The sequence below is a fragment of the Nothoprocta perdicaria genome, unplaced genomic scaffold (assembly GCF_003342845.1).
Source record: "Nothoprocta perdicaria isolate Ctin4 unplaced genomic scaffold, notPer1 scaffold_375, whole genome shotgun sequence".
Lineage (NCBI taxonomy): Eukaryota > Metazoa > Chordata > Aves > Tinamiformes > Tinamidae > Nothoprocta > Nothoprocta perdicaria.
In genome coordinates this window covers 380,503-402,531 of record NW_020455616.1, presented here as the reverse complement: position 1 = coordinate 402,531, position 22,029 = coordinate 380,503, and the positions used below count along the sequence as shown (strand labels likewise).

General features: G+C 56.2%; 3 protein-coding genes across 3 annotated transcripts in view; 2 read left to right on the top strand and 1 right to left on the bottom strand.

The window, feature by feature from the left end:
• The window catches only part of PPP1R8 (protein phosphatase 1 regulatory subunit 8), a 10,144-nt gene extending 3,344 nt beyond the window's left edge, over positions 1 to 6,800 (top strand). The window contains exons 3-7 of the mRNA XM_026044659.1: positions 2,399 to 2,552; positions 2,938 to 3,158; positions 4,170 to 4,314; positions 5,193 to 5,257; positions 5,979 to 6,800. Of these exons, the coding sequence (XP_025900444.1) occupies positions 2,399 to 2,552; positions 2,938 to 3,158; positions 4,170 to 4,314; positions 5,193 to 5,257; positions 5,979 to 6,332 (939 nt within the window). The 3' untranslated portion in view covers positions 6,333 to 6,800. The remainder of the gene's footprint in view (positions 1 to 2,398; positions 2,553 to 2,937; positions 3,159 to 4,169; positions 4,315 to 5,192; positions 5,258 to 5,978) is intronic.
• A 5,092-nt stretch (positions 6,801 to 11,892) lies between these two features.
• Positions 11,893 to 16,461, top strand: THEMIS2 (thymocyte selection associated family member 2). Its single transcript, XM_026044658.1, has 6 exons — positions 11,893 to 11,986; positions 13,785 to 14,016; positions 14,304 to 14,407; positions 14,902 to 15,887; positions 15,996 to 16,131; positions 16,367 to 16,461. Exons 1-6 carry the CDS (start codon positions 11,893 to 11,895, stop codon positions 16,459 to 16,461), a joined length of 1,647 nt encoding a protein of 548 aa, XP_025900443.1.
• A 664-nt stretch (positions 16,462 to 17,125) lies between these two features.
• RPA2 (replication protein A2) lies at positions 17,126 to 21,730 on the bottom strand. The gene is made up of 8 exons (XM_026044657.1): positions 21,715 to 21,730; positions 21,447 to 21,541; positions 21,133 to 21,348; positions 20,289 to 20,363; positions 19,728 to 19,841; positions 19,378 to 19,479; positions 18,972 to 19,066; positions 17,126 to 18,257 (listed from the first exon to the last, which is right to left on the bottom strand). Exons 1-8 carry the CDS (start codon positions 21,728 to 21,730, stop codon positions 18,173 to 18,175), a joined length of 798 nt encoding a protein of 265 aa, XP_025900442.1. The 3' UTR covers positions 17,126 to 18,172.
• Positions 21,731 to 22,029: the final 299 nt, after the last annotated feature.

Sequence of the window (22,029 nt, the reverse complement as noted above, 5' to 3'; positions counted from 1 at the left end):
GAATATTTAAGGTTGGAAGGGACCTCTAGAGATCATCTAGTCCATGATTTCCCCTTGGTGAATCCATGCTGGCTACTCCTGAGCACCTTCTTCTCCTCCACGTGTCTGGAGACAGCAGCCAGGATGAGCTGYTCCATCACTTTCCCGGGGATGGAGGTGAGGCTCACCGGCCTGTAGTTACTCGGGTCCTCCTTCTTGCCTTTTTKGAAGACCGGASTGACGGTGGCTTTCTTCCAGTCCTCCAGCACCTCCCCCGTTCTCCAGGACCTTCCAAAGATGATGGCGAGCGGCTCGGCTAKGACATCCGYCAGTTCCTGCAACACCCTGGGGTGCATCCCATCAGGGCCCATGGATTTGTGGGTGTCGAGKCTCCCTAGATGCTCTCTTCCTCTACCCAGGGCAAGCCTTCCTCCCTCTGGCTCTCTTCCTGTGTCCCTAGGGYCTGGGATTCTAGAGGGCTGCCCCTGACAAACACAGAAGCAAAGGTGACATTYAGCAGCTCTGCGTTCTCCGTGTTTTCCGTAACCAGGGTACCCACCCTGTTCACCAGTGGACCCACATTCTCCCTGACCTTCCTCTTGTTATTAATRTATTTGAAAAAGTTTTTCTTGTTGGTCTTAACATCCTTTGCCAGATTTAGTTCCAAGCGTGCCTTGGCTTTCCTCGTAGCATCCCTGCATTCCCTGACAACGCTCCTGTATTCCTCCCAAGGGGCCTGTCCTTTCTTCCACATTCTGTATACTGCCTTTTTCTGCTGGAGTTTTTCCAGGAGCTCCCTGCTCATCCACGCAGGTCTCCTGCCCCCTCTGCCTGCCTTCTTGCGCATAGGGATGCACTGTTGCTGGGCATGGAGGAAATGCCGCTTGAAAACTAACCAGCTCTCCTGGGCCCCTCTTCCTTCTAGAGCCCTAGCCCATGGGATCTTTCCCAGCAGGTCTCTGAAGAGGCTAAAGTTGGCCCTCCTGAAGTCCAGGGTGGCAAGGCTACTTGCTGCCCTGCCTCCTCCTCCTCGTTGGATCCTGAAATCCACCAGCTGGTGATCACTGCAGCCAAGGCTGCCCCCCACCTTCACATCTCCAACAAGGCCTTCTCTGTTTGTTAGTACGAGGTCCAGCAGCCCACCTCTCCTCGTCGGCTCCTCCACAACCTGCGTCAAAAAGTTGTCATCGACGCACTGCAGAAACCTCCAGGACCGTTTGTGCCTCGCTGTGCCGTCTCTCCAGCTGATGTCAGGGAAGTTAAAGTCCCCCATGAGAACCAGGGCCTGTGACCGTGAGGCAACCTCCAGCTGCCTGTAGAAGGCCTCGTCAACCTCCTCCTCCTGGTCAGGTGGCCTGTAGCAGACACCCACCACAGTGTCTCCCACGTCGGCCTGCCCTTTAACCCTTACCCACAAGCTCTCCACCCCCTCATCATCCACTCCCAGGCTGAGCTCCATGCATTCCAGGTGCTCTCTCACATACAGAGCAACTCCACCACCTCGCCTTCCCAGCCTGTCCTTCCTAAAGAGCACATAGCCCTGCATGACAGCACTCCAATYGTTTGAGCTATCCCACCGCGTTTCTGTGATTCCTATGAGATCATGGTGCTGGGACGGCACACAGATCTCCAGCTCGTCTTGCTGGAAACCCAAGTAGTTGCATAAGCTCTTACCAGTGGTCTCTGCTTTCTGGTTAGCTGGGGAGTCTTGTGGCAACCAGCAGCAGTGAAGAGCTAGGAGGTGACAATAACGTAGCCAGCAGAATGCATGAATCGTGTCTCAGTATATTGATGTCCTGTTTGGTTTGTCCCCTCTAAACCGAGACTTCCAGGGGTGCTGTTCCCTGACAGGGAGGTTCAAAGGAGCCAACAGCGTGTTTCACATGTCCCAGCTGCAGGGTAATCATCCTTCATTTCGCACCTCAGCCTTATTTGTCACCAGATCATCTATTTGAAGGTGAAGCTCTTGACAACAAGGTGGTCTGCACCGTCAAATGAGTTGTGGACTCCTGTGGTTGATACACAGACAGCTTGGCAATCTATATGTAAACATACGTAAATCAGTAGATCTCCCAGCACTTACTGTCCTGAAGCAATGATTTAATACGGACACCTTGCATTAGTTGTGAATAAGACATTAATTAGAAGCAGAAGTTCAGTGTCTGTCGTATGTACTAGTGTGGGCTTGACAGATATTTGTGTTCTCATTGTGATCTAAAAGAGAATAAATGTTTAATGCATTTCATRTATTTACTAGCGAGTACCAGTTTATAAGAACTTGCAGTATGAGACCTGGAAGATGTTACAGAAATAAGTGTTGAGCAAAGCAATGCAGAGTTCAACTTGGAACATGCAAGGAGTGGGTGGTTTTCAGGAGAGATTATAGGAATCTAACCTGYTTTTGTGATATTCTACTCAGAAACTCATCATTGATGAGAAGAAGTATTATCTTTTTGGGAGAAACCCTGATCTGTGCGACTTCACCATTGACCACCAGTCCTGCTCTCGGGTCCAYGCTGCCTTGGTCTATCACAAACATCTCAAGAGGGTTTTCCTCATAGATCTAAACAGCAGTAAGTACCGTGGCGTTTAATCAGRGTGGGGTGTGGAGTGGCTTCAATCCAAACTGCATTCAGGAAAGGTCAGAAAAGAGCTTGTGTTGGAAATTTGAACTTAACTTCATTCTGGAAGAGAACATTTCAGTGAATAGAAACACTAGGTTTCATTGTTTAAACATTTCCCAATCTGAGGCATACCTTTTTGTGGGGGCATTTTCTGTTTCTTTGTTGTTGTCGTTGCATTGTGAGGACAGTTGACAATAATCCAGACTAATGAACTAACGAAAGAGTAATGAGCAAAGGAGTGCACGTGCGGGTGCTGAGCTTCCCAGCACTTGGGCTCCAGCACTGCGAGCCCACGCGGGCGCCTAACAGGCTGTTTCCCTTCCGCTGCCCCTAGCCCATGGCACGTTCTTGGGCCACATCCGCTTGGAAGCCCACAAGCCACAGCAGATACCCATCGACTCCACGGTGTCCTTCGGCGCCTCGACGCGGGCCTACACGCTGCGAGAGAAGCCCCAGACGCTGCCCTCGGCCGCTAAGGGAGACGAGAAGATGGGCGGCGACGACGAGGAGCTCAAGGGCTTGCTGGGCCTGCCGGAGGAGGAGACGGAACTTGATGTGAGCACCGTGATGCTTGYGCCCGCATGGGATATCCAAGCTGGCGTTCCCTGCTTGTGTGCCCACGTCCAGAGTCCCAGGTTCTTCCCCTCGGAGACAGYCTGGGCTGTCTCCTGCTGGCAGCTGCTGTCTCCATGCAGCTTCCCAGCGCTTGTGCCCTCATGAGCCTGCCCTTGAGGGGCTCCTTGTGCCAAGGCTATGGGCCTTGTACTCAAGCCGAGTACAGCACCCCAAGTCATCAGTGCTTCCCTAGCGTCCTCACCACGTCAAATCCCAGGGAACACACATTGGTTTCCTGTAGGAAGCTAGGGAGGAGTGAGGAAGCAGTGTGGGGGGCACTGAAGYACCCTTGGTTCCTTACAGGCCTAAAAGTGAACCTAATCAATATGCTATGTATATATATTTTTGAAATCACAGAATCACAGAATCTTCAAGGTTGGAAGGGACCTCTAGAGATCATCTAGTCCAACCTTCCTGCTCAAGCAGGSACACCTAGAGCATGTGGCACAGGGTGGCAGCCAGGCGGGTTTTGAAGACTTCCAGAGAAGGAGACTCCACAACCTCCCTGGGCAGCCTGTKCCACTGCTCTGTCACCCTCACAGTGAAGAAGTTCTTCCTCACCTGGAGATGGAATTTCCTGTGTTTCAGCTTGCACCCATTACCCCTTGTCCTATCACTGGCCACCAATGAGAAGAGCTTGGCCCCYTCCTCCCTACAATCTCCCTTCATGAACTTAGACATGTTGATCAGATCCCCTCTCAGCCTTCTCTTCTCCAGAGAAAACAGGCCCAGCTCACTCAGTCTCTCCTCATACGAGAKATGTTCCAGTCCCTTAATCACCTTTGTAGCTCTCCRCTGGMCCCTCTCTAGGAGCTCCACGTCCTGTTTATACTGGGGAGCCCAGAACTGCACACAGTACTGCAGGTGCAGCCTGAAATGCACAATCATGTGATTAAAGCACACTTCATACACTAGTTACTTAGACTATTTCTTCTCTGAATATATTCTTAGAACCTGACAGAGTTTAATACAGCCCACAACAAAAGAATTTCCACACTAACCATAGAGGAAGGAAACTTGGATATTCAGAGACCAAAGAGAAAACGGAAGAACTCCAGAGTGACGTTCAGTGACGATGATGAAATCATTAATCCGGGTGAGTGTCTGTCTAGCTTGTTTTTCTCTAATYGATGCCTTTGGAACCCCTTCAGCAATATTCACCTAGAAATCCCTCATGCTTGTGTGTAAAGGAGAACAGGAGCGTGGCAGTAACTGAGATCTGCTCTGGCAGAGCAGCTGGCACGTCTCTCAGGTCCTGGATCGCTGACTCGTCTGTTCTACCAATAAAAAATCTGTGATTCCTGGACGAGAGCGTCACGCTTAGCTGCACCCCACAACATGTCATCAGTCAGAAGGATCTCAAGGGTCCAGGATGACTTTTTACATTGTCGCCTTCTTTGGCATCTAAATGAGGACTGAACCTGTTTGTTTTTCGTCTCTCCCTTACTGCTTTCCCTGCCAGCTGCCCCATGGACTCTGTTTTTGCACCTCCTGCTCATTTTTTTCCCCTGCTTGTCTGCATATGGGAAATGAGTGCTTCTCATTCCCAATGACCTGTCTGCACATGTAGCCAGCTCCTCAGTCATCATTTCTCTTCCTTAGCCATTTGATATTGGTGGTGTTCCTGTTAATAGGAACATTGTCAATAGAAGGCATCGTTCATAAGTGCAAGTTATTAAGAATTAGGCATTTTGGCAGCCCCTCTGCAGATGAAGTTTCTTTTAGCAGTTTCTCTTCACAGAATGGCTTATCTGATAAGCCCACATTGAGCCAACCAGTAGGTGTCCCCATCCATATATATACTCAGCTACTTGCTTTAGTGAGGTCTGTTTCTGCTGGCCGAGGACTGGTTGCCCTAACACCAGCTTGGAGAAGGACCAGTTCTTTCACAGACTGCTTCACCTAACGAATGGTAACAACTTTTTCTTTCCCCTCTGTGTCCTTACTGAAGCTTTGCTGTGCTTCCCTTCACAGAGGACGTGGACCCATCTGTTGGACGCTTCAGGAACATGGTACAGACTGCAGTAGTCCCTGTAAAGGTAGAGTCACTCCCAAGTCTTTGACAACCTTAAGCACTGAGCTGTRTGATGGAAACTGTTTTATTGTGGCACAGGCATTGCGTTCACTTCTTGCAGTTAAGTGGTTTTTAGCAAATTGGGCAGTTTTCCTTCAAATCCTGCTCATTTCTACAGTAACACATTGGAATGGAGCACTGCAAGAGTAAGGAAGGTCTGAAGGACTTCAGAGTAGCTAAGGAACGATGTAATAATGTCACTGATCACTGGTGTAGCTTAATAATATGTGTGGGAAAGGGTAATTCTACATAAGAATGATCAGGAGTGAGATAAAATCACCAAGGTGATGTAGAAATTGCRCTGTGTTTTTCAGTGTGTGGGGAAGGAGGGATTCCATTCTGTGTCTTCATGGTCTTGTCCTCAGGATCTGAAGTCTCCGAGCGGGTTCAGGAGGCAAAGCAGGGGAGCTCAGAGCTGCTCTCAGTTAAACCTGAGCTAATACCTCAGTTTCTGTCCCCCCTTCCTTCATTCTGCATTGCTAGTAGTTTATTAAATAGCTTTCAAGGAACACTAAAAGAAATCTTCTGGAACAAAGAGATGGAAAATGGTTAATCCACCCACATTTGTGACTGCTTTGTTGCCAACCTAGGTGCCTTTTCGGAGAAAATGGCCCTGCGATCCAGTTTAGGCAGCTTGCTTTCTTGTTTCCTGTATCCCGAATAACTTTAAATGCTTCCTTCTCCAGAAAAAACGCCTGGAGAATCCGGGCTCGCTGACGACGGATGACTCTGCGTCGCGGCGCATGCAGAACTTCCCGTACAGTGGAGGGTTGTACGGCGGGCTGCCCCCGACACACAAYGAGGCCGGTCCCCAGTCGCACGGCGTCCACGGCACAGCGCTCATCGGAGGTCTGCCCATGCCCTATCCCAACCTCGCCCCAGATGTGGACTTGACTCCTGTCGTACCCTCCACAGTTAACATGAACCCTGCGCCCAACCCYGCCGTCTTTAATCCCGAAGCTGTGAACGAACCCAAGAAGAAGAAATACGCCAAGGAGGCCTGGCCGGGCAAGAAGCCCACCCCGTCCTTGCTCATCTGAGCAGGGCCTTCTGGAGGGAGGGTGGGAGCCACGAACTTCACAAACTGTTCATGTGCAGTATCGTCTTTTTAAAATTTCAGTGTCCTAACCACATATAATATCAAGGTTGGAGAAGTGAAATAGCCTTTAAAGATCTGTCTTCAAATGTTTTTATATGTCTGTTAAAGAAAATACAGTTCCCGTCTCCTTTTGAACCGAAATCTCTGGCAGCCTTTSCTTAGCCTTTGCTCTCCGTGCAGGTCTTTGCTCTGAACCTCCATCCCTGCATTGCGGGGCATCCGTCTAGGTGTYGCGCTCCCCAGGAGCGGTGCCCCTTCCCGCTGGGCTTCCTCCCAGCTCTTCCACTGTATTGGAAAAAGGGGCTGCTGAGGCAAGCCTTGCAGAAACCACAGTGATGGGAGGTCTGAAACTTGCAAAATATAGGTCAGTTTTAATTTTATTTTACCTTTACAAAGTGCAGCATTGTGGTGGATTTGCTTTTTCTCTTTTTTTTTTTTTTTTTTCCCCAAGTTTCGATCCTTTTTTTTTGATTACTACTGCAAACACTACAGCATCCCCCAGTCTATGAAAACCTGGACTTGAAATGGATGAGAAATCGGTGGGGTTCCTGAGCTGTGGGCCAGTATTACACAGCCAAATGCTGTGTGGATGCCTCCTTTCCACTGCCATAACTCAAAGCAGAGGTAACGCAGTGGAAACCACCACCTTTTTAACTTGATGGCCGTGCTAATTCAAATAACTTCATTTTTTCTCTTTGCAGACAGAACCTGTGAGATTAGAGTAGGTACGAAATACAGCAAGGCACAAGTGAAAATGATTAGCCATGAGAAATGTTGGAAGACTTGCATAACTAACAGCTAAACTCACAATATTCCCAATATTTTATTTTTGGCTGCTAGCAACAGCAGGTGAGAGATGAGAGCTGCTTAAAAGCAGAATATGAATTGTCAGAATTTGCCTCACCTTAAATGAGCAGTCCCCAGGCTGGCTTCCTAATTTTACCTGTTCTTCTTTTATACCACTTCACAACTTTTGTCCACTGAATAAAATGAGGAGTTGGATTTGGATAGTTGCTGCCGCCCTTCAGATTCTCGTTTTTCACATTGCAAAGAGAGCTGTTAGGGACAGGTGCTGCAAACCCAGCTCTACTTGTGCCACTGCAGCGATCGCTTCTATCATGATGTGGAGGGAAAAATGATTATTAGTTATTACCCCAGCCCAGAGTCGTGCCTTGAGGGACTGCTAGTTTCCCCCTCCTCTTTACCAGAAATACAGCGGGGAAGAACACAGCGACTTGGCCCTGACGGAGTTGGGAGCAATGGGTGCAGGTTGTACTGAAAACAAGTCAGGCCTCAGGCATTCCTGATCCACACACTCCGTGCTCTTTAAAACATTTTCTCCCTTGATTTTTTTTTGTTTTTTTTCTAGGTTTGCTTCCTCCCAGGATGTAAAATTTTCTTTTCCCTGCCAGTCTGTTTTATGAAGGCAGCTTTTTAGGGTAAGACTAGTGAAGGCAAGTAAAAGTTGAACAGGACTTTTGTTTTTTTCCCTTCCCTCTTCCTTTTCACCTCTTTCCTCCTCCTTCTCCTCTCTCTACCCCTTTCTTCTCCTCCCCCATCTCTCTTCTCCCTTTCACCTCTCTCTTTCCCCCTCTTTTTTTCTTTCCCCCTCTTAGTGGCTCTTTGCAAGTTCTTTCTTGGAAAGGGAAGCTTTCTCGCTCGTTGTTTTTAAAGCTCTTCCCCTCCCTGGATTTGTACAAGCTCTCATTATTTCAGAGCTTAGAGGCCATAGCTGGCCAGTACAGGAGGGGACGCTGTAACATCCAGGGGCTTTGTACAGACGTTTGTACACTTGTGTAATATGTAATAGGCCTTTTCACTCTTTCTGTTGAGCTTTTTACCTGTTACCTTTATTATGTTGTAAATTAAATGCAGATTTTGCCAGTTTGCAGCGTTGGGTGTGTTCGTTGGCCGCCCGGCTCCTCCTGTGGTTGTGTTTGCGGTTTGAGGGGCCGTTCGGAGACGTCTGCCAGGGTAAAACGCAGTCACGGCACCGCCGCAGCGCGGGCTGCGTCTCRGGGCGCTCTGCTGCAGCAGGGCAGCCTAAACAGCAGCTCCCGCCTTTTCTGAGTGTTTTGTAAGAGATTAAATATTTCACTTGTGGTTTCCTGTTTCAAATGCCAGTGTGGTCATCAGCTAATTTCTTCTTGGGGTATTAGAAAGGCGGCAACTTGCCTAGTAACCTCAGCCACGCTCTGCAGTGCAGAATGGGAACTAGGAAGGGGAAGGAGAGGTGGTGCCTGAAGAAACCATTGGCCTGAAGAGCAACAAGGGCCGCGTTTTTCCAGCCACCTCCGTCCTGGCATCCTGGCTGAGCTGACCTGCTACCAGGATTGCTCCCCTCTGGTTCTGGAATATCAGTGCATGGAGCGCAGGAGGCGTTGCGGGAGCCGGGCTGTGCAAGCTGCTCCGTGCCCGTGGGCTCTGCAGGAGGATCCCTTGTGGTTTTGACACCGGAAGGAAGTCCCTCGAAGAGAGGCTGCTTGTGCAGAGGTGATGGCTGCCCCAGGCCTCCTGGGAAAGCAGCAACAGCTTCCAGCGCAGCTCCCGTCCCTGTTGCACGGCAGARGGGAAGGCAGAGTTGGGCAAGACAAGCACGGGGTGCTGCTCTGCTCCTTGGAGTCGCTGCTGCCTGGCAGTGCTCCCAGCGGGAAGCTGCTCCCTGGGGAATGGGCCGCTCCTTCCAGCTTAACCAGAGCCCTGGTTGCCAGCGGCTGCAGGGGCTCTCTTGGCTCCTCTCTGCACTGCCGTGGGTCGGGGTCCTGCTCTGGGGTCTGGGGACGTGCAAGAGCTGTTGGACGTCCTGCAAGGCTGGGCAGTTCCTCAGGCAGTTCCCAGGTGGCCACTGTTGAGTGTAGGCCCCAGAGGAGAGGTGGAGCTGCCCAACGGGGAGTGTGGGTGGCCCTACGAGCTGCCCCTCTCCTGCCCGGCACTTACCGCTGTTTTCCTCCCTCGCAGCGCTGAGTTCCCCAGCTTGGCTCTGTCCTGCTCGGCTCTTCCACTCGCTCCTTCCGGACAAACTGCMTGAAGAAGATGGAGACTGAACTCCAGCTGCACCCAAACAGGGCTGAACATCTCTCCCGTGGGAGCCTGGAGCACCTTTCCAAAGCTGGACCAAAAGGGTACCCAGTGGGTTGAAATGGTGCCCKGGGGGGGAGGATGAGAGAGCAGGGGTGCATCTTTTCCCGTTCTGCTGCAGAAACTGCCGGCTCCTTGGGAGCTGCGCGGCAGCTGGGGCGTCGCACGGTGCCGCGGATCCGCCGCCCTCGGAGCCCCGCAAAGGGCTCCCCGCCACGCGGCGCCGCCGCTCTGTCCCCTCCTCCCTGCGCTCCGGCAGCCGCCCCGGCGCATGGAAACGCTTCACGTGATTTAGAGGGGTGGTCGGCTGAGCGCTTCCGCTGCTTGAGGTTCTTTTCCTCAAAAAAGAGAAAAAAGCAGGTTGGTGGGTAACCTTGCTCTTGCAAAAGGCTGTTTTGTGCAGGTTGGCTTTTGCAAGAAGCAGCGGCAGAGACACTTGTAAAACAGCCCCTGGTGGCTGCTGTGCCCAGTGGCTGTTGCCAAGCAGAGGTTTCTCCCAGGAAATCGTGTGCCCTTCTGTTGGAGCAGGCTGGGGTCTCTCTGTTGCCTCTGCCTGTTTAGGCTCAGCTAGTTACTAGCTAGAAAATACCCTTGGATCTAAAGCTGGGCTTTATGCTTCCTCGCTGCTGATCAAAACCCTAGTTCAGACCATTGCGCACATGCAGGTCAGCGTGAGGATTTTTGCCAAGTCCTTGCCGTGCTTCCATCACCTTTGGCTGCTCGTGATGCGAACAGCTGTGAGCGAAACACGGGCAAGAGAATGCAACGTGCTCTGATGCAAGGCTGCCGCTCCCGCCTCGGCCCTGCTCCGTCCCGAGCTCTGCATGCAGCGCAACCGCTGGGGCACAGAGCAGCTGCCACAGCTGTTACAGATGGATAAAACACATGAGTATTGCATAGGCTTTGGCAGTACCTACCGCAGTCCGTACAGGTCAGCCCAGGCCACCACACGGTTTTGGTCCATTTCATTGAACTCGGCGRCCTTTTATTTTATTTTAGATATATAAAAAATAAATATTTTACAAATAATAAATAAATCCACCCCCTGTTCGGATGTTAATGGAAACTGTGGAGAAATGATCCCAATGAGCTCATGGGAGCCCACGCTTCTCCTGGACGTTTTAAACACAGCATCGCTGTCATTTGCTCAGGAGATGCAGTGCAAATCACATTCACACCCTGCGTGTGAAAGTCTTGTGTGAACCAGATTCCCTTCTTTTCAAAGCAAAAGGCCATGTAAGTCGGAGCCTAGATAACAAACATTTTTGTTTCCCTGGCTACAAGGTCTTTGCCCTATGCCCTTCAGGTTCTCCCTGTTTTTCAGGTGCTTGGGAATGCTCTGATTTGACTGTTTCTCCATGTGTTTTCCAGGGCTTGGCGCGCAGCTCCCTGCCGTGTAGCGCCGGGCTCCGCTGTGCCGGGAGCCGCAGCCGAGCGAGGCCGAGCCCCGGCTTCGCTCCCGTGTTCAGCTGGCAGGAAAGCCCCGCRTTTCTCCACGGCGCGGCCCGCGTTCCTGTAAGAGCAGCTCCGCTGCGTGCGGACGCCGTTCCCCGCCAGGTACCGTGGAGCACGTCTTCCCCGGGCGTCCGGCTCCTTCCCGGGCCCCGCAGCTCCGGCAGGATTTGATGCAGGGCCTTTCCCAGGCCTCCCCTCCCCGTGCGCGAGGCCGCAGGGCTCACTTCAGGGCATGTGGGTTTCTCACCACGAAGAGGGCAACTCACATCTTGGGCTAAGGCAGGAACGTGGCTGACAGGGCAAGGGAAGCTCTTCCTGCCCTTGGTGCTGCCTCGGCTGCTCTGGGAACGCAGGAAGGACATGGGGAATGGGAGCACAGGTCCGCCGAGGTCGCCAGGGAGCGACACGGGCTGCGAGGAGCAGCTCGGGAGCTGCGGCAGCTCTGTCTGGTGAAGGGACGACCAAGGGCGACCCAGGAAGAGKCGGTGGCTCCTGAAGGGCAGTTCTGCAGCTGCCACAGGGAATTTCTGCCCGGCAGCGGCAGAGAAGGTGACAAGGGGCGATGGCCGCGTTAGCAGCTCCCTCGCACTGGCTCAGCCTCTACCAGCTAACGGGAAACGCGCCAATTCTTGCAAGACGCAGCCAACTTCCCCYGCCGTGATGGAGTCGGTGGCATCCCCTTCGGCATCACGTTTGCAAAGATCTTTCTCCAAACTTCCCTTCTGCTTGAAGGCCCRTCCTGCTTCCGATGCCGCAGCAGGTTTGATCCTGTCCTGCTTCCGATGCCGCGGTCTGATCCATCGGCTGGAGTTGAGGCGGACRAGCGGAGCGGCCTGGGCGGGCCAAGGAGCCGCCACGACGCGGTTGCAGCCTGGGAGGGGATCTAGCCCTGCCCAAAGCAGAAGTGAGAKGCAGAAGCGAAAGCAGGAGCCAGGGTGGCATCCCGAGCCCTGCGCCGCCGTGCGCCCATGGAGCCCCTCTCCCTGCACGAGTACATCTGCTCCCTGGACCCRGCCCTGCTGCCCCGCGTGCTCAGGGTTTGCTCCGGGGTCTACTTCCAAGGTGAGTGCCGGGTTCCCGCCTGGTGGGAGCCGTGGCCAGAGGCCGTGTCAGCCCAGGCGCCCGGTACCGCTCCCTCYTGCCACCCGCCGCAGGTGGTTCCCCGGTGCCGGAGTCCTGGGGGGGCCCAGGTCCTCGTGCCACTGCCGAGGAGCGGGAGGAGCGGAGCAGGAGACCTTCTGTGCGAGGGGCAGCAGCCCCCGAGCGCCCTTCCGYACTGCGCTGGCATCCCGCGCACGGCGCTCATGCCAGCCGCAGCCCCGCGCTGGCCCCGCTCCGGCAGGAGCCACCCTGGGTGCCCGTGGGCAGGGGGACAGGCCAGCAGCCCCTGCAGGGCGGCCCGCAGCTTGGCTCCTCCGGGCAGGATGCACGGGCACCTTTCCCAAGGGYTTCCTTTGGCCCTGATAACACCGTAAAGCTGCATAAAAACGCCCTCGTTGACTCAAACAGCAGCAGTTTGTTGAGCCGTTGGTGGTGTGAGGAGGTGGCTGCAGCTTCGTGCTGCCCTTGGCAGGGGGACTGGGCTTGTCCCAGCCAGGGGACAGATCCTCCAGGAGCCACCAAGCGCTTTCCTGGCGCTTGGAAACTGCCTCCGTTCACCTTTGGATTCCTGTGTTTGGGCTTCCAGCCGTTGGTTCTGTCCCACGCTTCCACACTGCTTCCCTTCTCTCTTATGGCCCTCTCCCCCATTATCACACCAGGCTACGACTGTACCAGCTCCCTGTTGCCGCTCATTCCTTACTAATAAGCAGCGGCTCCCGCAGGATTCCTGCRCTTGGCTCCCAGCAAATGGTGCTTGATCCTATGGCCAGACCGGAGCGCAATGGGCAGTAAGCCGTCTTGGTCCTTGCGGACGCACCACCCCAGAGTGCTAATGCTTCTTAAACACTTCTTTATTCATTGTCATTATTAATCCTATTATTTCTGACTGCTTCTGGGGCGTCTCGGCACGCGGCCGGGCTCCCTGCCCGCCCCGGCGCGGGGTCTGTGCCCRCAGCCGAGCCGGGCACCGGCTGCGTCTTCACTTCCTTCTTCAAGGGTGCCCTCGGTGTCTCTTGGGGCACAGGGGAGGGGACAGGGCCTGCGGGCAGCGCCCTGCTCAGACCTCCTCCCAGCTTCCACTCCTCCTTCCCCTCCTCCTTCCTTATTTTTATTCCATTCTTCTTGCTTGCACTCGGAGCTTCTCCCTTGTGCTCATGCGGAGCAGCGGTTATGTGGCTGTCCCACAGAGCTGCTCCCGTCAACAGCAACCACTCTAGTTCTTCACCTACCAGCGATGTCCGTGCGGCAGCACCCGGAGCATCATCCGAGCCCTTCCAGCTCGTGCATCCTTGGCGGTGCTCCTGCTAGAGCCGCGTGTTGTCCCAGCATCGCGGCTGCTGCGGGGCCACCAAAGCTGCCACCCCCGCCCTGCRCTCGTGGAAACCCTGGTCCACCCCATCTGTCCCCAAAGGGCCGCCCCGTGCGCCCCAGCCCTCTGCCGGACCCTGGGCTGCAGGGTCCCCTGTGTGGGCAGAGCTGCAGTGCCCACGGATGAGCCCATCCCAAGCAGCAGGGTTTGGGCCCCCCCTGTGGCCCAGGGTCCCCTCTGCCCGCTCCTTGTCATTGCCTTTGGGTGAGGAATGAGTCACAGGGCAGAGAGAAACCTGMTTCCCAGCAGTTTGGAAGCAGTGGCTGCTGTGGTGGGAGCAACGCGAGGAAGGAGCCGGCCCCATGGCAGCCTCTTGGAGGGGCCGCCCCAGCGCTGCGCCCCACGGCAGTCTCCTTGAGGGGCCGCTCCGTGGCGCGTGCTGTCCCGCAGGCTCCGTGTACGAGGTGTCGGGCAGCGAGTGCTGCCTGTCCACGGGGGACTTCCTCAAGGTCATCGCCGTGAGGCTGCAGAAGGTCATTTGCGAGGATGYGGAGACGGGGCACACGCGGGAGCTGCCGCCGACCTTCGCGGGTGAGCAGAGCCGCGGGGCTCCCATGGGTGCCGGGCGCGGGCACCCTCCCGTGCGGGCGCTCCGCAGCGCTCGGCTCTGCCTCCCGCAGGCCCCTTCCAGCAGAGCCCGGACCCGCGGCCCTACGGCAGCCTGCGGGAGCTGCTCGGCAGCGCGCGGGGCCGCGCGGCCGCCCGGCCCCTGTGCTTCGTCTCGGCCACGGAGCTGCGCGTGGGGCGGCAGCTGCTCCCCAAGGGGCAGCCGCTTTGGCTGGAGGCGCTGGAGGGCGAGGCGGCGGCGGCGGTGCGGGCGGCGGGCGGGCGGCGGCTGCGGCTGCCGCTGGCGCTGCGGGGCCGCTTCTTCGCGTGCGGCGGGCGGCCGCGCCACGCGCTGCCCGCGCTGCTGGCGCCGCCGGCCGCCCGGCCCCGCCGCCTGCTCTGCCCCGCGCTCGCCCCGGGGCCCGTCCTGCTCAGCCCTGTCTACGAGGTGCAGGCCGTCATGCACCGTGAGTGCAGGCCGGCGCGTGGGCGGGTGTGCGGGGGTGTGCGGGTGTATGCGTGTGCGGGCACACGGGTGTGCAATTGCACGGGTGTGTGGGTGTGCAATAGTACATGGGTGTGCCGTTGTGTGGGCATGCAGGTGTGTGGTTGTATGGGTGTGCGGTTGTACGGGTGTGTGAGCGTGTCCGAGTGTGTGGGTGTGCAAGTGTGCGGTTGTATGGGCATACAGGCGTGTGGGTGTGTGGTTGTGTGCGGGCACCGCGGTGCGGGAGCTGCCGCACGCGGGCCACGCGGAGGGCAGGGAGGACGGGGCGGCTCCGCACCGTAGTGCCCCTGGCTTCATCCCCGCAGCACCCGGGTCAAACCYGAGCTGCGCCCAGCTGATCCCAGAGCCCTGGCCCACGGCAGCCCCGGGAGCGCCGGCACCCGGGCAGCACCCATGGGTGCTGCAGTCGCGGGGAGCCGGGCACCGCTCTCAGCGCGGCCCTCCTGCTCGCAGTGCGCAAGGAGGTGGTGAAAATCCCCTCCACGCTGGAGGTGGACGTGGAGGACGTCACGGAGCAGGYGCCGCACGTGCACTTCATCCAGCCCCTGCTGCTCAGCGAGGTGCTGCACATGGAGGGAGCCCTCCCGGCGCAGGCCGAGCTCCTGGAGGGGCCCGCTCCACCGGGCATCTTCAAGAGCGCCTGGGCCGCCCGCCTGCGCAAGGGGCAGCGCATCCACCTGCATGGCCGCGGCTGCGCCTGGCGGGTGCTGGCGTCGGCGCCCGCGGGCGGCCGCCGCTTCCTGCTGTCCAGCGCCTACGCGGGCCGGTTCCGGCAGCGCCCGCGCCAGTTCGGCTCCGTGCACGAGCTGGCGAGCGGGCTGCGCGCGGGGCAGCGCCTGCGCGTCGTGGTGACGCGCGACTGCGAGGGCGCCGCCGAGGAGGCGCCGCCGCTGGGCGCGGGCGAGCGGCTGGAGGCGCGGGAGCTGCTCGGCGCCACGCTGCTCTGCGCCCGCGCCGACGACGGCGAGGAGCTGCGGCTGCCGCTCGCGCTGGCGGCCGCCTTCGTGGAGGAGCTCTGCGACAGCCACACGTACAGCCTGGCYGAGGCGCTGGAGCGGCTGCCGCTGCCCGCCGACGTCCGGGTGGTGGCCAAGGACCCCTCGCTCGCCCGCGACGTCCTCACCTCCTTCTCGGCCTTGCGGCTGGAGGCGCGCGTCACCGAGCCCTTCCTGGCGGGCAGCTTCTGCGAGGMGCCGCGCGAGCGCTTCGAGGTGCCGCCGCGCTGGCTCGATGTGTCGCTCTTCCTCACCGGGGAGCCCGTGGCTCCGCCCGGCTCCGCAGACGTGTCCCGCGTGGAGGAGCTGCACGAGCACTTCTACTACCGCCTGCTGGGGCAGCTGCCGGGCGGCGCGGCCCCCCCGCCGCGGCCCCCCAAGGCCAAGGCCAAGGCGGGCGGCGCGGGGCCYGGCCCCGAGCGCGGCCGTCCTGGCGAAGCGCAGGTGCCTTCCTGGCCGGGAGCGGGAGCAGGGGCTGGCGCCTCCCGTGGGAAGGGCTCCGGGCACCGCCAGCTCTGCAGCCACGCTCAGCCACTCGTCTTGTCTCTGCAGGCGCCGTCCCCGGCTGTGCCCGGGCCTTCCTGCTCCCACAAAGACGGGAGCTGCTCCATGGCGCTGAGCACCCCCAGCRAGGAGAGCACGCACCCCTGCGCGCCGGCTGCACCAGCACCGAGCACGAGGGACGAAGGTGACGCCGCCGGGCGCCGCCGGCCTGCGCAGCTCCCTGCGCGGCTGCTCCTCGTGCTCCCTGCCTGGATCCTCCTGTTCCCTGCGCAGCTCCTCCTGTTCCCTGCTCCCTGCCTGGCTCCCCACCAGTTAATCCTCAGCAGCAGCCTCTCCCCAACCAGGCTTAACCAGGGCCCTTGGCCCTGCCCCGCTCCATCAGCCCCGTGCGTTTACCCAGCCCTTCCGTGCTCTTCTAGGGGTGGAGAACGATGCTTCTGATCACGACTACGAAGTCATCGATGAAGATCTTCAAAAGACGATTCGCAAGATGCAGGCTCTCTTTCCTTTCTAAACCTCTGCTTTTTGGGATCCCCCAAAGATGGGCTTAGGTCTTAAATTAAACTTGTGTGCAAAAACTACATACAGAATCATATAACATTTATATGTTATGTGTGGTACCTTTGCTGGGCACTGGTGTCTTCTCCCGCTCCGATTCTGCGCTTGGGTTTACAGCCAGGATTGGGGCTGAGAATTCACCAAACAGAGGATTTTTTTTTTTTTTTACCTTCTCAAGAAGCAGTTAAAACAACTCCAGGAGCATTTTTCATCATCCCATAATAAGAGCTAAGCCCTCAGCTATGTCTGGGAAAAGAGACAGGCTCCAGCCAAGGAAAAGAGGCGGGAGAGCATAAAGAAAATGAGACCAACTGAAAATATTCCAATATTTTTTTCTCATCTCCTTTATTAGAACCAAAAGCATCCCCAGAGTTTTGATCCAATTTCACTAATATTTTCAAATTAGTTTTTTTTTTTCGAAAGAACCAACAGTTCTTCCCAACAGATSCAAGCTTTATTCCAAATCCTCCCAGTAGCCAGGCAAAAGCAGGCACTTTCRGAAATCTTTAATAAACAGCAAACGGGCAAAGAATTCCCAGCTAATTACTAAGTAAAAAATTCCCAGCTKACTCTCCAGTCACATAATTACTCTGTGCAGTCCTCACTCCTCTGAACTTCACTTATTTGAGTTTCCATAAATGATCAGTTTTGCTTCCTAATMTGCAAACCGCCCGCAAAAGGGGTCACTGCTGCTTTCCAGATGCACTAGTTCCCATACCACTATTACATAGTGCAGATTAGCCCCAAAATACGTCACAGATAGAGCTGAGATTCTGTTAAAGAGGATGTAATTGTTTTCAGCTTGAGCTAAAGTGTCCTTTTTAAAAATGACTCTGCAGTAGTTGGAAGCCAGTGATGCAACTGGTAACTCCTTTCATTAGCAAAATGCTTTAATCTCTCAGTGTCCAGACATTGGGTTTAGTTTGACCTTTTAGAGCGATTTATTTCAAAACCCAAAGAAAAAAAATATACAATCAAAAACAAATAACCCCTGTGAAAGCACATGCTGTGTTTGTGCGCGGCTGGACCACTTTTACAAATGTAGATGCTTTAGAAAAGAACAAATGCCCGTAGAGCCACAACATGCCAGACTACTCAAGTTAAAATTTTACTGGAAATACTCCAAGGCTTCAGTAACAAGATCCTGCTGTAGTACAAATATAGGTTTAAATTCAACCACTAAAATCATTAAAAAAAAAAATCTAGTCTTGATTACTGTACATTAGTGGAGCACTGCTGCTGGCTACCCACTTTGTGAATGAAATGTAATGAAAGCCGAGTTAGAAACTACTCCAAAAACGAAAGATGATCTCCCCAGGACAAAATTAGAAAGAAGTTCTGCTCTCTAACCAGGTAACTCTATTGGTAAACAAACAAAAAACAAGACAAAGAAAGTAGAACTCTGCAGTTTTGGAGGGTGCTGTTCTTCCCCACCGATGCTCTTGGTCACCAGGCCTCAGCAGGGGAATGGAGTCAGCAGAACTCTGTGCGTTTGGCTCTTCAGGGCATCGACAGCGTCGCACGCGGCGCCACTGTGACGCCCGAGGGCCGAACGAGCAGAGCGGARCTTCTGCGGGGCAAAGCCGGGCGGCGCAGCTCGGGGCACCGACGGGCATTTGTTGAGAGCCACATCCAGGTGGAAACGTTGTTGAGGACCAAGCGYGGCTTCACTCGGCGTCCGTAGACTTATAGTGATCATCATCGACAGTTGAGTAGATGTGTCCCTCGCTGCTCAGGAATTCAACTGCTTGCCTTGGAAGAAGAGGTCTGGTCAAGACTTTTCCTTCCGAAATTTCCTGCCCACAGACCACCCCYCCGGCTTCTCTCCTTACTGCTTCCCTCTGGGAAGCTCTCATGGCTCTGTCTCGTGATCAGTGGAACTGCTGCTCCCTTGCTCAGCAGGAAGAGAAAGAAGGTTTCTCCAGAATAAAGGCAAAGTGCTCAGCAATGGCTCTTGGTCACCACTCTATTTGCTATAGCTGCTAGCAGTGCCTACAACTCTACAATCTCTGTTTCAAAAAAAAAGGTTTGAACACAGAATAACGGAATTTTCTGCCTTTAGATCTCACTGTTGTTTTTAAGTCTCAGAAAGAAGTTTCATGAGATAGCAAAGAAAAAAAAAGAAATAATCTATTCCCAAACCTTGCCCAATATGCAAGGAGAGCAAGGCAGTCCTCCAACGCGAGCGGACAGCAGTGCGTAACACACCCAGGCGCTCCCAGGTACGTGCACCTTCGTTACTGAAGCGTTAAACAATTGGTTTGGAAAGTGATGCATTTTATCAACACTGCGGCTGACCACTCTAACCTTGAAAGACTTCCGAAGCTCAGACACGCTCCTGGAAACGTCTGAAGTTATTTGAGTGGTTTAGCAAGAAAGCATCCTGCTCCTTTCCCCCCTACCTTTATCAGGCTTTAGGAGGGCCAGTCCGAATTACCAAAACAAGCCCTGTTCCTGTTTACTTACTTGATTGTTGCCATATTGATATTGTGGAGCTGAAATTTGAGCTCTTGCAGACTCATTCCTTCTGCAGCAGGGCAGTTCTTGATGAGGTTCAGCACCTGCAAGCACAAGAGCCCGGCGTGGGTGCCCGCAGTTTCCTCACGAGTGCGGCGCCCTGCGCTGCCCTTCCCAGCAGCGTCCCCTCCTCTCTCCTGTCCCGTATGTCCACGGCGCCCGGAGCACCCCAGACACCTCCGTTCCACTGTGTTTACGGGAGCAAAGCTCTGGCTCCTTCTTACCACAGCAGCGACCCCTGCCAAGACCCCCTGCTCCCCGTGCCCGTCAGCAGCAAGACTCGTCTGTCCCCCCTGGGACAGAGGGGCTGCGCCGGGCGCCCCGGCGCTCTGCTTGCCCCGGCGCCCGCACCCACCTGGCTCTGATGCGCCGTGAGCCCGTTGAGCGGCAGGCTGCCCCCGCCGATGCCGCCCGCGGCGCCCGGCCCGCCCGGCGGCAGCGGCATCCTCGGCGCCGCCTGCAACGCAGCAAAACGAGACGTTATTTCTGACGCCTGGCAAGAGCGGCAAATATTCCCAAAGCATTCCCGAAGTTATTTGGGGAAGAACCCCCCCCAAGTTCCTGCCACCTCTTGGCTGCAGCCCTCCAGCGATTTGGAGCCCCTCAGGCTCCCGAGTTGAACGCAAGTTCCCCACTGGAAGAGCTCCAGTAACCCCCTCGGGCGGCCCGGGGGTGAGGGCGGTGCCAGGGAATCCGAGCACGTACCGCAAGGTTCTTTCTGAGGATCATGTGGGCATTGACGATTTCTAGGATGTGCGTGGTGAATTCGTTCATGTTTTCCAGAGGCATGATCTTAAACGCCACCAAGCTCTTCTTATTCTTTCAGGGAAGGAAAACAAAACAAAACAAAAATCAGTGCCAAGAGGAACACACTGAACACCCAGCGTGACTGTTTCTAGGAGGAAGGACAGTGGTGGGTAACCGTCCCTATCCGAGCAGCGACTRTCACGGAGCAGCTCCGTGACATTATGACCCCCAGTAACTGGAGCAAGGTCTAAGCTCTACAGGACAAACACCCACGAATAGAGTGGAAGCAGAAAACAGATGTACTCATCAACAGTGGCATTTTAAATGGCTCCTTTGCATTTAGGATCAAAGTAATTAATACAGTGCTGTCAAAAATACTCAAGGAAAGGCTGAACAAAGATGATCATTAAGTGCACAGTCTAAAAAACGCCGCTAGCTGCTTTACAAGATCACTAATCCGGCTGGCCACTGCTCCAGCCTCATTGCGGGAACACCCTTCCGTACGCAACGTGATTTTACCTGGAAAGAACGAAGATGACCAGCGACTTTCACGTAGGTTCCCGGAGGTACCACGGTGTTCTCACCACCTGCCTCCTTCAAGGAAGGAAGAAAAACCCTGAGGTTTTGCTCATTCCCATTTTCCTTTCCCCAGCAGCGCAGGAAGCGATTTGAGAAAGGAGGTTTATCCCAAGCAAGCCCCAAAGCCACACATACCTACACGCAATAAAAACAGATATTGCGAGTGAGAAATACAAAAAGCAGTAAAGGAACTTCCACATGGAGCCACGCATGGATTTTGAGGCGGGAGGAGAGCTCTGTGCAGCACCAGCAAGCCCCGCGACAGCAAGGTCTCCCKTGGCTTGCAGAGGTTTGAAATCACCCAATATCTTCCAAAACAGCCTTTTTTTTTTTTTTTTTTTTTTTTTTTTGAGAAATACTAAGTTTTTAGTGAAGGGTGTAGAGTGCAAATGGAGATCTGGAGAACCATCGTGGCTGGAAGGCACCCTCACGATCCCGAGGCCGAGCGCAAGCCTCTCGGTGCTAACCCACGTTCCCGGGGTCTCATCCGCACGTTCCCCACGCGCTGCCATGGACGGGGTCTCCACCGGGACCGGCTGCTGCCCGGGCAGCCTCTTCCAGCGCTTAAACGCCCTTTCCACGTAGAAACCCTTCCTAATGTTTAACCTGAACAGCCCTGGTGCAAGAGAGGCCCCTTCCTCTCCTCCTGCTGGTAGTTCCTCTGCAGAAGGGAGTGGCCCTCGCCTCGCTGCGCCCCAGTTTGGGTCAGAACGCCTGAATTTGGGGTTTTCCCCCACTGAGAACAGCAGGGGCCGAGCAAAGCGGGGACGGGCGCGGCGCTTACGTCGGTGTCGACCCACTGCCGCACGTCCATGGGGGCGGCCGTCATGTCGTCCACCTTGTAGAGGATGTTGGTGGGCGCCTTCTCGGCGTGCCGCACGATGCCCACCACGGTGACCTGCGCCACGTCGGCYGCGCCGATGCGGAACGCCTCGTCCGCCTGCTCGGCCGCCAGCAGCTGCGACACGGTGCAGGGCACGATGTTCTGCGAGCGGGAGCGCTGCAGGGCGGCGCGGGGCTGAGCGACCGGCCAACGGCACCAAAGGCGCCGCCGACGGCACCAACGGCACCAACGGCACCAACGGCGCCGCCACCTACCTGCTTCCGCTCGGCCTGCGTGCCCGCGGGGGAGCCGAAGCCGCCCGGCGACTGCACGTAGCCGCCCGCGCCGCCGTAGCCGCCCTCGAAGGCGCCTGCGGGAGCGAGCGGAGAGGTGAGGGCGGCGGGACCGCGAGCGCCGCTTCCCCCGCTGCCGCCCGGCCCCGCGCCCCGGTGCCCCCGCGCGCCCCGGTGCCGGTGTCCCCCGGTGCCGGTGTCCCCCGCCCCAGTTCCCCCCGGTGCCCCCGCTCGCGCCGGCCCCCCGCACCCTGCGCGCTCCACATGGCGGCGGCGGCACCGAGGCCCAGCGGCAGCCGCGCGCTCCGAGCTGAGGCGCGCAGCGGCCCTTGGCGCGCGCTCTGCCGGCAGCCGCCCAATCAGCGGTCTCGCTGCCGCGGCGCGCGGCCAATGGCTACGCGCTTCCCTCCCGCTCCTTCCGGTGGTGGCGAGGCAGCGGGCGCCATTTTGGGTGCTGGCGCGCGGCCGGGCAGCGCAGGGACGGGGCGGGACGGGACGGGGCTGGACGGGACGGGACGGGACGGGACAGCCGGGCCCCTCCGCTCCGCTCCGCGCCGCGCTCCGG